We start from the raw sequence: 17,368 nt of genomic DNA, 5'->3' as shown, positions 1-17,368 counted from the left end.
CTTCGCCAATCGCTGCTTCTCCTTCCAGATGTACCTCAGATGCCACTTCCTCCGAGCCTGACTGGACTTGTAGTCGGATATATTTCTGTTTTGTTCCCCTGGGGTCTCTGTCCTTAGAGTTATCATGCTTTAGTAATCATCTAATGAGTTGCCTGTCCTACCCACTATACTGAGTTGTCTGAAGGCAGAAAGTGTGCCTTTTATTTCTATGTCCCCAAAACCTAGCACGGCGCCCAGAAGACGGTAGGTACATACTCAGGGGAAGTGAATCAGGGCAGTGTTAATCACCAAAAAGGAACCAAGGTGGTTTGGGTAATCCATATCACGGTTTAGCGAATCCACTTCTCCCCGCGGTACAAGGCTGTTCCAAGGAACAGGGGTTGCTTTAGGCCTGCATGGAGACCCAGTGCCTGTGTCCTTCTTAGTGCTTCATCTCGCGCAATCACAAGACACAAGGCTGCATCCGCAGAGGCTGCACGGGAGCCTGCAAAAGCACGCACAACCCGCTGAGGTTAAATCCTGTGCCCTTTGTTCCAGGCAGCATAGAGCCAGCGGCTCCGTGCCCGACCGACCGGGTCGGGTGCAGGGCCTGCAATGGGCAGAATGGCACACAAAAACGCACCGGGGAGCGCCGCATCCAGCAGGGGCGCGCGTGCGCGCGGACCATCTCCCTGCCAGCCTCCCGGCCCTGGTAGCTCCTGCTCTACCGCAGCCCTAACCCGACCCAACCTCGCCGATAGGCCTTCTCCCCCGCGCGCGCGCGGCCGCCGCGAGCGGGAAAGCGCCTGGCGTCCCGGCGTCACGCGCCAGCGCCAGCTACCCGGCGCGCCGGGCGCGGGGCGCGGGGCGGGACGGGGGCGGGGCCAGCGCGGGCGGGGCGGGACGGGGCGGGAGCCGGGCACAGGAAGCGCTGGGAGGCCCGAGCCGTCCCAGGGTGCCCCGCGCGGCGAGGACTCGGGCCGCTGCCGCCATCCCGCTGGCGAGAGGGAGAGAGAGAGGCCCGCCCGCTCACCGGCCGGGCCAGTGTGGGCCAGTGCGTGAGGGCGCTGGGGGCCGTGTCAGCGAGACCCAGAGCGCAGCCGCCACCACCAAACGGACATGTTGGAGTCCAGCGCCGCCGCCGCCTCTTTTTCCTCATCCTCCGAACGGGACTGAAAGGGGGCCCGCCACCCCTCCGCCTCTGCCCCTGCCTCAGCCGCCCGCCTCGCCGCCTCGTCTCAGCCCCTTTCTGCCCGACCTCTAGCTTCGCCGCTCGTCGCCTGCCTCAGCCCCGGCCGGTTTCCCGGCCCCGCTCAGCCGCGGCGCGAGGTCTATGTGACCGGCGGGCCCGGAGCAGCCGCCGCCGCAACGCGAACATGGACGCCGTCAACGCCTTCAACCAGGAGGTGAGGGGTGCTCGGGGCAGGGGGAGCCCGGCCTGCCGTGGGAGCCGAGGCGCCGTTTCTCCCGCCGCCGTAGGTTTAAAGCTTTGGTCGGGGTGGGGACGCTTCCTGCTCCGGTTCCGGAGCGACGGGGCCTGCGCGGAGCGGCCTGAGGCCCGGGAGAGGTCGCGGCGGCCGCGGGAGCCGACCCCACACCCCTCCCCCACTGCTCACCCCCAGGCGGCGACCTCGGTCTGCCCCCCTCGCCCCCTTCCGGCCTCCCCCAGCCCGTGTCCGCGCCGGTTCCTCTAACTTTGCCCCCTTTCGGCTCCGGGCGCTCACGCTCTCTGCTTCCAGCCCCGTTATTGGCTTCGGCTTGCCGGGGAGTCCGCAAGGGACTAAGAAAGAAGCGCGGGCGGGCGTGTGGATTGGGGGCGGGGGAGCGGGAGCATCTGCGGGTCGCCGGGCTGCCGGATCTGCGGCCTCAGCTCTCCTGTTGCTCAGGCCGCGGCGCGGCGGCGGCTGGACTCTGATCCCGGGTCGGGGAGGAGTTGGAGAGGGTGTTTATCCCCTCCCCCAGGGTTCACACACTTCGGAAATGGGGTTAATAAACGGAGAGGGGGTGGCTCTTTATCATTTCGAGTCGTGAACACAACACTCTTTTGGGTTCTGAGGCCCAACGTGACACCTAAAAAGTTGAATGGGAGAGAAGAGCATTTGCTCCGCCTTAGTCCGCTAGAAAGCCGGCTTTGGCCTCCAGTCCCCCACGCTCTCACCGCTTCCGCGGTAGTTAACGCTCAGCTCGGTTCTACCGGAGCATTTATACGTAAAAACCTCCCCAAACCGGGAACAAAGCTGCCTGCCACATTAAAGCTCTCTAGTTTTACCTCAAGTCATTCCAGGTGCGGCGTAGAGTCCACACGTCCTATTCATCAGAATGGATGGGGCGGTGGGGGGGGGGGTCTGACCATTGATGATTTAAAATGCAGTTACAAATGGAAACTTGTCATGCATTGCGTTGGATTATCTTCATTTTTCAAATACTACAAATAAACCCAATATTTAAAAAAACAGATGTAGTAGTTCTGGATGTTTTAATGCGAGTTAAAAACTTGCTACGTCTCACAATGAGATTTTGTAGACTCACTTGATAGACTTGTAACAAAATTATAGTGTAATAACTTTCTTGTTGTTGTTGTAGTGTAATAACTTTCGATTTGCAGTGCCATGATAATGGGACCCTCCAGGAAAACTGTGGTTAAGACTGTTTATTGTCTTACAAAGTAATCTAAAAATGATTTGTCTTCAATTGATGGGTACATAAAATGTCTTAACTGCAGTAGTTGCAACTGGTGTTGGACAGTGTCTTGCAAGGTTCAGTAGTGATGGTTTTCAAAATAACGAAATAATATTTCCTAATTTTTGATGGCCAGGGAATTTGTGATAGTGCTTCAAAGATTTTAGGGTTCTGAAGGTACAATTCACTGGAATGTTGGCTCCATGAGGGCCAAATGGGAGATTCTTAATGTTCTTTCCCTCCTTCCCCCACCATAGCAGGTGCTTGGCAAGTACTTATTGAATGAATAAGAATTTATACAAATAGTACAACAATTTTCTTTAAGATTATGAGTACATTTCTTTCCCAAGATAAAAACTGGATATTTTTATGGCAATTTTTAGTGAACAAAGGGATTTTGTGTATTAAGATCAGAAGTATTTAATTCTCATTCAGGCATTACGGAAGTTGACACTAATTATATTATTAAGTAAAGAATCTTTTGTTAATTCTGGAAAAGTGTGATCGTAGTATTTACTTGGAAAAATAAAAGTTAGGAATGATATTGACTCTTTGAAAAGGGGAAATGGCATTGTAAACTTTTTAAATGTACAAAATGAGAATTTTTTGTTATTTCTCATTTTTCTCAAATAATTTTCATTTCCGTTCCTGGTCTTACTTTATGAATTGCAAATTGCTCTATGTTAGGTATATGTTGCTAATTGCAACTCTCCTTTGAAGCACAGTGTCTTCTGAAGAAATTAGTCTGACTTTAAAATCCATCTTTTGCCTGCTTGATTTGAGTGCTTCTCAGTTATTTCTCCCCATTTGTTAAATGTTATTTATTAGTTCTTTCTAACCTTAAATCTCCCATATCTTCATTTTACAAACTTTTTAGTGCCCACTCAGCTGCAAAACCATGTCCTGAATACAGTGGCACTACCGAGGACCTCTGCCCCATAGGAGTCCAGGCTAATAGAGGACACAAATTGAAGTTAGACAAATAACTTCAATATGTGTTAGAACAGCTTCCATTGGGACCCTTATAAAGTAACATGGGATGACCATGGGGGATCAGTGAAGACTTGGGAAGGGAAGAAGGTAGCAGTTTCGGGATTTCAGAACGTGTAGGAAACAGATTAAAAGGTAACTGTGCTGAGAAATACGGGAACAGTAGTTCGACTCTAGAGGCTACTGGCAAGTAAGGATGGTTAAGTAGTTTGGGGCATGACAAGTTTTGCGCCTAATGTGTTAGAGTTCCATTTTTAGACTGAATAAGCTAAAGGTTTTATGTCGTGGGGTGATACAATCAAAATACTGCTTGATTTGTCGTATGTATTGTAGAAGGCAGAGATGTGGGGAAGAATGGCGGGTTGGTGATTGAGGAAGGAGAGAGAAGTAGAATCTGAACTTGGCATGTCTGTAGTGGGAATGAAGAGGAAGGGAAGGGTGTAGGCCAGAGGCATCCATGGACCGTGGCATCTCAGAATTATAAGCACCTTTTGCCCTGACATTCTAGGTGCTGAGAGTGGTGATGCCGTTCACACAAGTCAGGCAGTCTCAAAAGCATATTTAGTGGAGGGGAAAATATGTTTGGTTTTTGAACAGCATGAGTTTGAGTTTGAGTGAAACAGTCATGTGGAAATTTTTGGCAAGCAGTTGGGTATCTGGGACTAAAACTTGGAAGCAACCAAAAGATAGAGGGAGACATCCAGGAGTCACTCTTAGATGTGCTATGAAGAAATTTGAGAGGGGGAGAGAAAAGGAATTAATATTTAATAAGCATCTATGGCGTGGCAGGCAGTTTATATATACATATCTAATTTAATATTCCTACAACCTTACCTAGATACCATTTATAGGTGAGGAAACTGGTTTTCAAAGAAGTTAAATAATACTTCTTCCAAGGGCATGCTGCTAGAATGGCGGAGCTGTGATTTGAATTCAGATCTTTCCATTGTAATTGCTGCCTGAAGATGATACTTTGTGTGATATCAGGAGAGTTGTCACAGGTTAAGAAAAAGGTAGCCAAAATTTTTGAGGGTAATGGGATCTGAAGTTTAAGGTTGAGTGGTGATGAGGGAGATAAAATGCGAGGTAGCAAATGTAGAGTGGTCTTTTTTAGAAGTTTGGTTGTGAGGGATTCTAGGGAAAAGTTGCTTGAGGATGAAGGGAAGGAAGAGCAATTAACAATGTCCTAGGCACTGCTACTAGGCCTTTCGTATGTTTATATAGTACATATTAGGTCTTAGCCTTGGTCGGTGGTATTCAAGCCCTGGTCTCTATTAAATGTGAGAAGTTTGAGCATGTTGGGGGAGGGGAAGTATAGACAAGGATAGTTTAAAGCAACAAGAGGGGTTGGTTAACTTAGAGCAGGGGTGTCCAAACTGCGGCCCGCGGGCCAACTGTGGCCTGCGATCCATTTTTAATTGGCCCGCAGCAAATTCCAAAAATATATTTAGTTTACTTAAATAAACCAGGTGAGGCAATACGTCCTTCACCTCGAGTGAGTGGCCCGGCTGTTTGTGTATTTTACCGCATATGGCCCTTGGTGAAAACCGTTGAAAAAAGTTTGGACACCCCTGACTTAGAGCAAAATTGTGGATAAGAGGAAGGGGTAAGATTGGAAACACGGATAAAAACAGGTCAATTTCTATGATGTGGAAAGGAAGATATTAAAAACACCCATTTAAGAGGATTTTTATGGCAAGACACTGTGGTAAGTGTTGTGAAAGATGAAAATATGAATGAAAAAAAATCAGTGATCATTATAGCTACTTGATTGAGTTCTGCTATGTTTATACATTCCTTAACATGAAGAGTTTGGTATTTGGTAAATTTGTTGAATGAATAAAGGTTATAGATTGGATTTTTAAAAATCCGTTGGTTGCTATTTTAGCCTTTAATCAATTTTCTCTAAATCCAAAAGAGTATATCTTCCCCCCCCTACTTTTTCTTTTTACAGCATCTATGATTTTAAGATGTTTAAAGTACAAAAAATGTGCAGAGAAAATACAATTGACAGTTGTTACTATTTTAAGTGTTTTTAACTTAAAAACAAAATATAAATTAAAGTCCTCCTTTCTTCCCTTCCGTCCCCTGCCCCATGTCAGGGCCAAATAATGGATTTAGTATCGATCTCTGGTCTGTAAATAATACATAATCTGTGTTTTGATATACATGAGTAGTGTATTGTACATATTCTGCACTTTTTTTTTCTCAAACATTGATACTATTAATACTATATTTTAAGATGTAGTTCTTTCTAACTGCCATGTAATATGCCATCATTTGAATAAACCATATTTTTTCTAATCTGGATCACCAGTTGATGAACATATAAGTTGTTTTTTTGCTGACTAACACTGCAGTGAACTTTCTCAAACATGTCTCCCTATGTAAAGAGTTTCTCTGGGACAGCTGTTCTCAACTTTGGATTTTGACTCCTTTAAACTCTTAAAAGTTAAGGACCACAGAAAGCTTTTGCATCTATACTGATATTTACCGTATTAGAAATTTAAGCTGAGAAATGTATTAAAAATAACCGCAAATCTATTATATGTTAACATAAATAATATTTTTAATGAAAAATGTTTTCAAAACAAAAAAAGTTAGTGACGGGGCCGGCCCGGTGGCTCAGGCAGTTACAGCTCCACGCTCCTAACTCGGAAGGCTGCCGGTTCGATTCCCACATGGGCCAGTGGGTTCTCAACCACAAGGTTGCCAGTTCAATTCCTCGAGTCCCGCAAGGGATGGTGGGCTGCGCCCCCTGCAACTAAGATTGAACACGGCACCTTGAGCTGAGCTGCCGCTGAGCTCCCGGAAGGCTCAGTTGGTTGGAGCGCATCCTCTCAACCACAAGGTTGCCGGTTCGACTCCCATCCAAGGGATGGTGGGCTGTGCCCCCTGCAACTAGCAACAGCAACTGGACCTGGAGCTGAGCTGTGCCCTCCACAACTAAGACTGAAAGGACAACATCTTGACTTGGAAAAAAGTTCTGGAAGTACACACTGTTCCCCAATAAAGTCCTGGTCCCCTTCCCCAATAAAAAAATCTTTTAAAAGAAAAAAAAAGTTAGTGACAAGAATGGCATTGTTTTATATTTTGTAAATCTCATTTAAACTTTGGTTTAATAAAATTTGGATTCTCATACCTACTTCTTCAGTCTCTTGCAATCACACATCAGATAACCTCTGGATAACTGCTGTACAATTGTGAGAAAGCAAAGAAATGAAAAGAGCAAGAAATGTCTTAGTATTAATATGAAAACAGTTTTTACCTCACAGACCACTGAAAGGAACTCAGAGATCCTTGGACTGCTTTTTGAAAACTACAGTGCTGAGGTGGTGTACATATGATGCTACTTTGAAGCGTAGGAAGAAAATATGAGTACTTTTATTACATTCGTTTTTATCTTTAAAATCAGACAGAAGTTAAGCTGTGTGAATACTTGATGTATGAATTGATGCTGGTACACTCGTCCACTTGAGCTGTCTGTCTTGGGCCACCATGTCCTGAGGGAAGAGTTGAGTTCCACATCTCAGTGGGGAGCTTGCCTATTCCCAGTAGAAATCGTTCTGTATGGACTAGTGTATATTTTACCTGTTGATTGTTAGGTGTGATTGTCTTCTACAGTTTAGATCATAATACTCAGGATACCTTATTTTTTTTAATCTGTGATGTTAATTTTGGTTGTTTTGATCATTCCTTTCTTCTCTGAGAGGTCTATCTAAAGAAATGGACAAAATTGAAACAAGGTTCTTACACTGTGTGTGAAAGAAATGTAGAAGACCAGGGCAACAGTTGAAGTAAAATTGGAGATTACTTTTGCCTCATTTGACCATGTTAAGCTGTTATCAGAAGGAGTTTTGGATATTAAAAGTTACAGTTTTATTCCCCTACGCTTTCTGGACTCTTACAGAATTGCTTATCTCTGACAATAGTAGAGGTCTGGCTTTATGGTGAGTGGAGTAAAGCTGACTCTTCAGAGCTTTCTGTATATATGTCACTGATGTTCTTATTGAAAATATCCCACTCCCAGGCCTATCATTTTGGTAAGTATTTTGTTTCAGAAAAAATTACATGGGCACATGATAAGGAACTGATTCAGAGAAAAATTGAAATACTGGAAAGGTTGGCTTATAAAATCTTGTAGAATTCAGGAGCTAAAACTACCTAATAGAAAGTTGACAAAATGGTAGTGGGTGGGTGGGTGTGTGTGTGTGTGTGTTTGTGTTGTTATTGTTGTTTTTTACCAGGTGAAAATTGTAGGTGGTTCTCCTCTACCGTGGAGCACAAGTGAATATAATTTACTTCAGCATTCCAGGTAACTTTTCTATACATAACTGCATACATTCAACTCATTTTAAATACACCTTGATAACATGGTAGGAAAAATGTTGTTACATAAATGATGAACTTTTAGTATTATAACATTTGTTGAGATAATATGCTGAATCCTTTGTTTTTGGGGTTTTTTTTTACATACTTTAGAGCAACAACATAAAACATTCATGATGGGCTGAAACAAGCTATACTATGTTCTCAGGTATATGGAATAAGCAGCTTACCTATTAACAGCTCAAATTTTTGGTAACATTGGTTGATTAATAATACTGTTCTGTTCCTGTGGAGCCACAGGAAAGATAGAATTGCTAGTTGTTAAATTTACATTAGGATTAGACCGTACCAAGATCTGTTGTGAGCTTAGACTAGAAGAGACATGTCTACATTTCTGTTAATAGTAAGTGTAATTAATAGTAGTGTGCTGTTACGATTTTTTTTTTCCCAAGAACTAGAAGATTTCACAAACAATATTATAATTTATTATATCCTGGCTGTCTTCATCCTGTTCAATATTTGCATGGCTTATTTATTATTTCATTTCTTTATAGATATTTTTATTGGTGCTTGTGAAGGCATATATAGAAACCTTGATATTCCAGTGAAGCATTGGACAGATTAGCCGTGAATTCAGCAAGAAATCCATATAACTCCGGAGTGGAGTTAAGAATTAGAGACCACGGTATTGACAGGGAGAAAAATAAAAGATGGCCTCTATGGCTCAGTGAAAATTGGAGGGCTATCCAAGTACCTCTTGAAAGTTATAATTTGTGTGGCTAATTGGTGATTTTTGGCATAAATCCATGTGGGTCTGTAATCCTAGTTGGAAGAAACCATAGAGCAGTGCTCTGGAGCAGAACTTTTTCTTTTTCAAGATTTTATTGGGGAAGGGGAACAGGACTTTATTGGGGAATAGTGTGTACTTCCGGGACTTTTCCAAGTCAAGTTGTTGTCCTTTCAATCTTAGTTGTGGAGAGCGTAGTTCAGCTCCAGGTCCAGTTGCTGCTGTTAGTTGCAGGGGGCACAGCCCACCATCCCTTGTGGGAGTCCAACAGGCAACCCTGTAGTTGAGACGACGCGCTCCAACCAACAGCCATCTGGCTACCTGAGAGCTGAGTGGCACCTCATTGACTTCATTCTAGTTGTGGAGGGTGCAGCTCACGGGCCCATGTGGGAATGGAACCGGCAGCCCCGTTGCCCAGAGCCCACGGTCTAAGCAACTGAGCCACCTGTCCGCCCCTGTTTGTTTTTTTTTTTTTCCTCAACACCTTTCTACCGCAAAATTGTTTTCAGAAAATCATGAAATCAGCCAGGAAAGAAACTTGAAGTTACAAGTAAAATAAATATTACAGTGAAAAAAAAAGGTAACTGATTAATATTTTTAAATTGCATTAGTGCTTTTTGGGGATAAGTAGAAAAAGTTATCTACATACTGGTCTGTCACAATAATGAATAATAATAGTCCAGTTTTTTTCAAGCTGAACTTCTCATTTGTCAACGACTGTCAAAGTTGATCTTCACAATTCGTGTTCAGTAGACAGTTATAGCCAGATTTATCAATCTTACCTTCACCCCTAATTGATTGAAGAACACTTAATTTTAATTACATAAAGTTGTACCTGAAGCAGCAGATATACAAATATATGGAAAGTCTTAAACATAGGTTACTTCTGGCAGAAATTTTTTAAAAGCCCACTTCACAATACATTGTAGAATTCATGATACTATCCATGTCTTTTCCAGCATTGATTGCGTGACTTTCAAATGTCTCATCAGTCAAAAAAAATTCACTGAAATCTTTTCCCCCACACATTCAGTATGGGTTCTGTTGTACTTGGTAAACACTTTTGAAGTTGTGTGTAAATGTCCGCATCCTTAAATTTTGTTGCATAGTAATGGCATTCTCTTTCATTTTTGTTCATGGATCTTGAAGCTGTGTCTTCCACTATACCTTTGTGTCAAGCTGATTTCGGCTGTGTGTCAAGGTTTATACCAGAAAAAAAAAGATATTTCAGGAAAGAATGTACTGTTTAAACACAGGACTGTACGTATGTACATACATATGTATGAACCACAGGATTGGGGAGACGAACTGAGCTTGAGGAGAGTGCTGACTATCTTCTTTGTAGTGATTCTCCAAATGAACAGGGGTAGTGAATCTGCGTGTTTGGGGCATTGACCACGTAACTGGAGGGTTTCCTAATTGAACTTGTACTTAGAATAGAGTCCTTATTAAAGAATACATAATAAAAATGTATAGATTTGATACCTACATATTGTTAAAACTTAACAGTAATCACAATAATGTAATTTAAAACTTAGAGTCCCAGTCAACAGAAAGTTTTAGGGGGAAGGAGTATTTTACATCCTTGAAGTTATTAGAATTACCAGTGCTTAGTGGTAGTGAAATGATTCTCAGTTTTATTGTTGTTTTTAGAGTCTTTGGAGAGAATTCATCCACTTATTGCCTGCCTGTGGTGGGCTTCTCCCATTGTCCCTTTAAGTATGCTGTTACCTTCGAGAGCAATAGTTGACCAAACCTATAGTCTGTAAATCTCCCTCCACATGTCCCTAATATGTCTTTATGTACTTTATCATGAGTATTCCACTTTATTTCCTCCTCTTGACTTTGTCAGCTGAATTTTAGCTGGAGTAGAATTATAATATCCTGCTTAAAGGAAACACAATATGGGAATTTACAGTAATACGCCTTTTAAGCCTTTAGGAAACAGAGAAAATACTCTTTAAACTTCAATGGCTATACATCATGTAGTTCACTTTAATTAAGAGATGCTGAATGATAAATCACTTTAGATAGGACAGTGAAATTTGGGGTTCAGTTGGAGATAAGTTCAAATTTTTATGAAGGCCTTTACCTTGTTTAATAAATGTAAATGCATATTTTATAAAGTTAGGTTTTTAAAAAATATATGAAATGTCCAAAATAGGAAAATCCCTAGAGACAGAAAGTAGATGATTGGTTGGGGCAGGGGAGAATGGGGCATGACTCCTAATGGGTATGGAATTTCTTTGGGGGATGATAAAAAATATTCTAAAATTAATGTTGATGGTTGCACAACTCAATATACTAAAAACCACTGAATTGTACACTTGAAAGGAGTGAGTTTCATGATATATGAACTACATCTCAAAGCTGTTTAAAGAAAAGTACAAAACCATTAGTTTTTAACATACCATTTTCATTTTGTTGCTTGATCTGATTTTCTATCAGGTTAAAACAATATCTAGTAGCTACTCAGTGTGACACTGTAAATTATTTTGTTGATCCTGAATCCTAAGTTTGTTCAAAGGATATCTTTAGTTTTTACATGCTATTTTAAGATCCATTGGGGACAGTTCAAGGGAAGGACAGGAAAGGAATCCTGCATTTGCTTATTATATACCAACCAGATGCCAGCTAATGGGTTAGGTGTTCGAGGTCTGACAATTAAGTTCACAGACTCTTCCTAGAAAAAGTGCTACATACCTCATTGCTGAATATCACTACTGTCACCCTCGAAATACTGCCCTTGGGAAGCTATGCACTGACGCCAGTGCCTAGTCTACCTCTCAAAGCAATTTTGGAACTCTTTTTTCTGGAATGGCCATCAGAGCTGTTGTCGTATTACCCTTGATGTCCTAAATGTCATCAAAATGTCTTCTTTTCAATATTTCAATCTTCCTGGTAAAGAAAAAAGTCACTGGGGCCCGGATCAGGTGAGTAGAGAAGGGTGTTCCAATACAGTTATTTGTTTACTGGCTAAAAATTCCCTCACAGACAGTGCCGTGTGAGCTGGTGCATTGTCGTGATGCAAGAGCCATGAATTGTTGGCGAAAAGCTTAGGTCGTCTAACTTTTTCATGCAGCCTTTTCAGCACTTCCAAATAGTTGGTTAACTGTTTGTCTAGCTGGTGCAAATTCATAATGAATAATCCCTCTGATATCAAAAAAGGTTAGCAACATCGTTGCAAAAAGTTTGCAAACCTAATTGTCCGACCTCGTATGTCTTTTCGTTCTTTCCGTTTTAAAGATAAGGAAACCGGAAAGGAAATGTGAATTGTCTAAGGTCACACAGTGTAGAAACAGTGGTTCTGAGATTTATCTGAGCCCAGTCCACAGCCCCATATGGCTGCTCTGAAATTTTTAAGCAGCTGTTCTTTGTCTGCTGTATCCTTTATAAAGTGAGAGGGTTTTCACTAAACAACTTTTGTACATTTGAAACATGGCTATAATGTATACTTGGAAGGATTTGTCAAAGTTTAAGAACAAGGAAGTTTGGTAAGTTTTTAAGTCATCCACAGTAATGCAGTAGATACAGTGTTTAAACCTTAAGATAGGCTTTTAGGCATTTATATTTCTTATACTAATTCATAATCACAATTAAACTTTTTAATTTATTGGGGATTTTATAAATGCTAACATTTTCAATTTTAGTCCCATGATTGTGTATAGATCCAGTCATTACAACTTTGTGGAAATAACTGGGGTATAAATAAAATACATAAAGTATGGGATAATTTTTTTCTTCTAATCAAATGATTTTATATCCTGAAACCAATTTTTATTTCTTCCGTTGAAGTCTACGAAGAAATACTTAATTCACAAAAATGTTTTATAGACAACTTTGGTGTACACAAAGTGTAGTAGTGAGGCACAGTAAAAGTGATTTTGAAACCTGGCATCTGTGCTAGTAAAGTAGAGCAATGGCATGGATACAACATTTGGCCTATTTCTTAAGCAAGTGAAAAGGAAGGAGTTGAGGATTGATTGCAGTTCAGTGAACCAAAATGGAGGTGAGGAATAGAAAATGACCTGTTGTGATAAGCTTGAACTGAACACATTAAAGCTCTGCTGAGGGAGGCAGCCTTGGTTCTAAGTGAAAAGTTTGAATGAAGAGTAGACCCTTGGAAATTATAGCAGTTAGTCTTAAATGAAGAATAAATTAGGCAGACTTTATAAGTAAGTCATCAGAAAGTAACTACTTAGAAAATTAGTTATGCCAGCAGCAAATGGTAACAGAATTAGGGCTTGCTGATAGAATTAAAAAGTGGGAAATAATGCAAGTGAAGTTTTAACTACTGTTTGCTATATTACTGTATTCTGTTTTCTTAATGCACATAGAAATATAAATCAAAAGTGGTTTCAATTTAGTATTAACTGTATTTGTACTATGTGTGTATTTTGTAAGAAGCTTTGTAAATTTGCTCCATCTTAGGAATATTTCATATTAATGTCTTGTCTCTATACCCTTTCTCTAAACAAGTGGAAAATTGGTTAAACATTTGGGTTTCAAAGGATTTGACTCTAGGGAAAGTAAATAGAATTTACATGGGAATAAATTATGTATCATTAATTAAAGAGATGTTTTCTTTAATGCACAGATGTCAACAAAAATTTATTTCAGACAGTAATTTCTCAGTTTTGGGGTTTATATCCATAAGGGCTTCTGTTAAAGATTTAAAGGGGAAAATTTTTAAATTTATTTTTTAAATTTTGTTTTAGTAATTTTGAAAAGTTTTACATATTAAAGATTCATAAGCCATTGATTTAAACTGTTAACTTCAAAAACAAGGTTTACTCCATGGACAGGTTGTGTCTTATCTGATAATGATGATTCTGTATGTTTATTATATTTATAATCAAAGCTAGGGAAATGCATTTTTGTGTCTCAGACACAAATTAAAGTTTTTTATTTTTAAATACATGAATTTTAATTTTTTCATTTCAAAATTAATGCAAATTAGGTGAATTTAAATTAGAAAATAAAGAAAATATCTCACCAACTACCATGAGTATTTCAGTCTTTTTTGCCTCCTCCACTTGTGTTTAGAAATAAATTTCTAGAAATGAAATTGTTGGTTTAAAAGATCTGGACATTTTCTTTAGTTCTTGATATAGAGCTTTAAATTTCCCTCTGAAATTAAAACTCTCCATTATGTCTCATCAGCAGAGTGTTCGTCCTCTTTGCTTTTTGCTAATTTACACTCAATAATTGAGTTAGATCTCATTATTTTAATATGTACTTCTTTGACTAATTGCATTTATTTGATTATTGAACTTCTTTGTTTATTAATTAGCTATTGGGGTTTTCTTTGTTAATTGAGTTACTCCTGTACATTTTTCAATTTCACTGTATCTCTTACTGTTTGTACATACAATATTATGCTTTCAGGTAGAATGGCATAGTGGTACTTACTTAATGTGGTTGGCTTGTGGCCCCCACCCTGAATCCCTCATCACTTAAATTCCCAGCATTAAGAAAGTTTTAGCTTGATTGTTGCTTTCCATTTTATATCCCACATATGAGTGAAATCATATGGTTCTTGTCTTTCTCCATCTGACTTTGCTTAGCATGATACTCAGTATCCATGCATGTTGTCACAAATGGCAGTATTTCATCTTTTCTTATGGCTGAGCAGTATTCCATTGTATATATGTACCACATCTTTATCAAAACAAACCCAGACACAGACAACAGTATGGTGGTTACCAGATGGGAAAAGGGGGTAAGGGGAGGATGAAGAGGGTAAAGGAGGTCAAATACATGGTGATGGAAAGAGACTAGACTTTGGGTGGTAAGCACACAATGGAACATACAGATGAGGTATTATAGAATTGTACACTTGAAACTTATATAATGTTATTAACCATTGTCACCCCAATAAATTTTTAATTAAAAAAAAAGTATTAGTTCAAACAGACCTTAGGTAAATAACATAAAATGAAATACCAGGTAAGAAGGGACAATACAGATTACCTAATTGTTCTAGCAGTAACTATTTTATGGATTTGTCTTCAGGTTGTAATTAGATGGGCAAAGTATCTTTGCAGAAAAAATGACTTAAGTTTTTTCCTAATTATCTTTTGTTTAAAAAATTTAATGTGTACTTTTATAAAGTGTTTATATGTTACCAATAAACAGTAAAGTTATGTTGGACTTAACTGAAGCCAGTGTGTCTAATATATTGAGTCAAATGAACAAAAGAGGAGGAAAGACTAGAATTAAATGCTTTGATATCTGCATCTATTGGGAGATTTGAGTACCAGCCTGTCACTCTGAGGGTACATATTTCTTTTTGGAAGTGTTCATATTTTTGTTTAAATTAAACTTTGTAATTAAATATTAGTAACAGGAGCTTAAGGCAAAATTTATCATCTTGGAGGTCATAATAGTTAAGAGAATACTGGATATAATCAATATAATTCATTGTAAAATTCATTTAAGGAAAGCAAATTTTTAAAAGTTTAAGGGGAAAAGATTAGAGGTAAGTATCTCTTGAAAGAAATTCTGAAAGGAAATCATGTTTGAGGGATTTAAAAGATTTTAAAAAATTATTTAGTACATATTCCTTTAATTCTGTTCATTGCTTTGATAGCTTAATTTTTAATTCTGTTCATTGCTTTGACAGCTTAATTTCAAAAAATAGGAAAAGTTATAGTCCAGAAATCGTAAGCTTGATGCCAGTAACTTTTATCTCTGCCAGTTCTGTTAGTTTCTTTTATGAGTTTCTAGAAATTTCTAGTCACTAGGAGCTAGAACAGTTTCATTTACAATTTATAACAGACCAAATTAAACTTTTCTTTTGTAAAATATGTGTTGTCTAGTAAGGACTATAAACCAAATATTTCAGAAAGATATTTGTCATGATTTCATCATGAATACATTAGGAAAAAATAGGCAGGATGAGAGTATACTGTTAAGTGAATTTTAGCTGACTGGCAGTGTCCAAGGAATATCAGATAAGGTCATCCTACAAGTAGATTCTGTTCCTTTTAATTTTCAAAAAATCATTGATCTGGTGGAAGGCATATGAAGCAGGTTTGTAAAAGTTACAAGCGTATTGGACTCGCTGCTGCATCAAATAGCAGAAAATGATTTTCGGACTACCTACGTCGACTGAAAAGACTGTCAGAAGCCAACATAAAGTCAACATGAAGATCTAGTTTTTGATACAGATTCCAATGAAAACATTCTATTATAACTGTAAATTAGCAGTGAATTAAGTACTGTTTTAAAACAAATAATGCTGCCGCACCCCCCTGCCCCCCATGTCCATGTTTTGAATCCTGGAACCTGTGAATATGTCACCTTACATGTGAAAAGATGTGATTAAGAATCTTGAGATGGATTAATTATCCTACATTATCCAGATGAGCCCAATGTGATTCAAAGGGTTACATTAAGAGAGGCAGGAGAGTCCGAGAAGGTGATAGGACAACGGAAACAGAGGTCAGGGAGGAAAGATGATGGATGCTACACTGCTGGCTCTGAAGATAGAGGAAGAAGCCCTGAGCCAAAGGAATGTAGGCACCCTTTAGAAGCTGAAAAGGGCAAATGGATTTTAGAGCCTTCAAAAGGAATGCAACCCTGCCAACACCTTGACTTTTAGACTAGTGAGAGTCTGACCTCCAAAACTGTAAGGTAATAAATTTCTGTTGTTTTAAGCTAGTAAGTTTGTTGTAATGTGTTACTCTAGAAATAGGACACCAACACAAAAGACGATCCACTAGATTCCATTAACACAGGAATACATCTGGACCCTGTCCAATATCATACTAAAAAGTAATTAGCCAGGATAGTCAGATCTAGAAAGCATTGTTTGGCAAATAGTTGAAGGTGTTAAGTGAGAGGGAAACATGCTTAGTTATCTTTAAATATTTTATCATACGAGAGAGATCACATTGTTCTGTGTTCCAGAGGCAGATCTGGAATAGGAGAGGGAAGGTATCAGAAGGGAGAGTTGAGGTCAGTACAGAGGAGACTGCTGTAATCATTGCATCGGATTCGTTAGGAGTTCTGGAATCTGCCAGGGATACTGTAAAAGTGGTGACGCATTTGGTGTATTAGAGTCGGTACTAAGATGCTATGTAGCTTTACAAGTCTTTGATACCGTACATTTTCTCTATAAGGAAGATTTCTAAATGCAGCATTTGGATAGTAGACGTAATATAGAAAAGATATGGTAAGCCATAACAACAACAAAAATTGAACCGTATGTGTGTAAAGATTGCCAGTGCACTGTGTAGCTCCATTTACTGAGCCACTTTCATGTCAGCTATACTGGGCTAAGAGATTTATGTACATTATCTCATTTAATCCTAACAGCCTTGTGGTGTAAAGTGAGTCCTATTAATTCCCCTTTTCAGATTTAAAAAATGATTGAAGTTTAGAAAGTTTAACCTTGTCAGAGTTTATACGATTAGTAAATAGCAGACTATCATATTACTTTGACGAACCCCAAACACTGAATTCTACAGGTGTCACAGGTGAAAGATTTTCATGCCTTATCTTCTCTTGAAACTTTTTATTGGTATAAGGGATCATGATGAATGATTCTTCATAATTTTAAGAATACTTTGTGTGACGCCTTCTATATGTCATGCAGCA

At 39.7% G+C, this 17,368-nt stretch overlaps 1 protein-coding gene across 3 annotated transcripts in view; it reads left to right on the top strand.

Moving 5' to 3' along the window:
- Positions 1-934: 934 nt before the first annotated feature.
- Positions 935-17,368, top strand: part of SCAF4 (SR-related CTD associated factor 4) — a 63,068-nt gene continuing 46,634 nt past the window's right edge. For 2 of the 3 annotated variants that reach the window (XM_033122426.1, XM_033122435.1), the window contains exon 1: positions 935-1,385. In XM_033122426.1, the coding sequence (XP_032978317.1) occupies positions 1,356-1,385 (30 nt within the window). In that variant the 5' untranslated portion in view covers positions 935-1,355. The remainder of the gene's footprint in view (positions 1,386-17,368) is intronic. The other variant, XM_033122418.1, reaches the window with a different exon arrangement.

This window comes from Rhinolophus ferrumequinum, chromosome 2 (genome assembly GCF_004115265.2).
Source record: "Rhinolophus ferrumequinum isolate MPI-CBG mRhiFer1 chromosome 2, mRhiFer1_v1.p, whole genome shotgun sequence".
NCBI classification, from domain to species: Eukaryota; Metazoa; Chordata; class Mammalia; order Chiroptera; family Rhinolophidae; genus Rhinolophus; species Rhinolophus ferrumequinum.
Note: the sequence above shows the minus strand (reverse complement) of the source record. Positions and strands in the feature narration are given on the sequence as shown.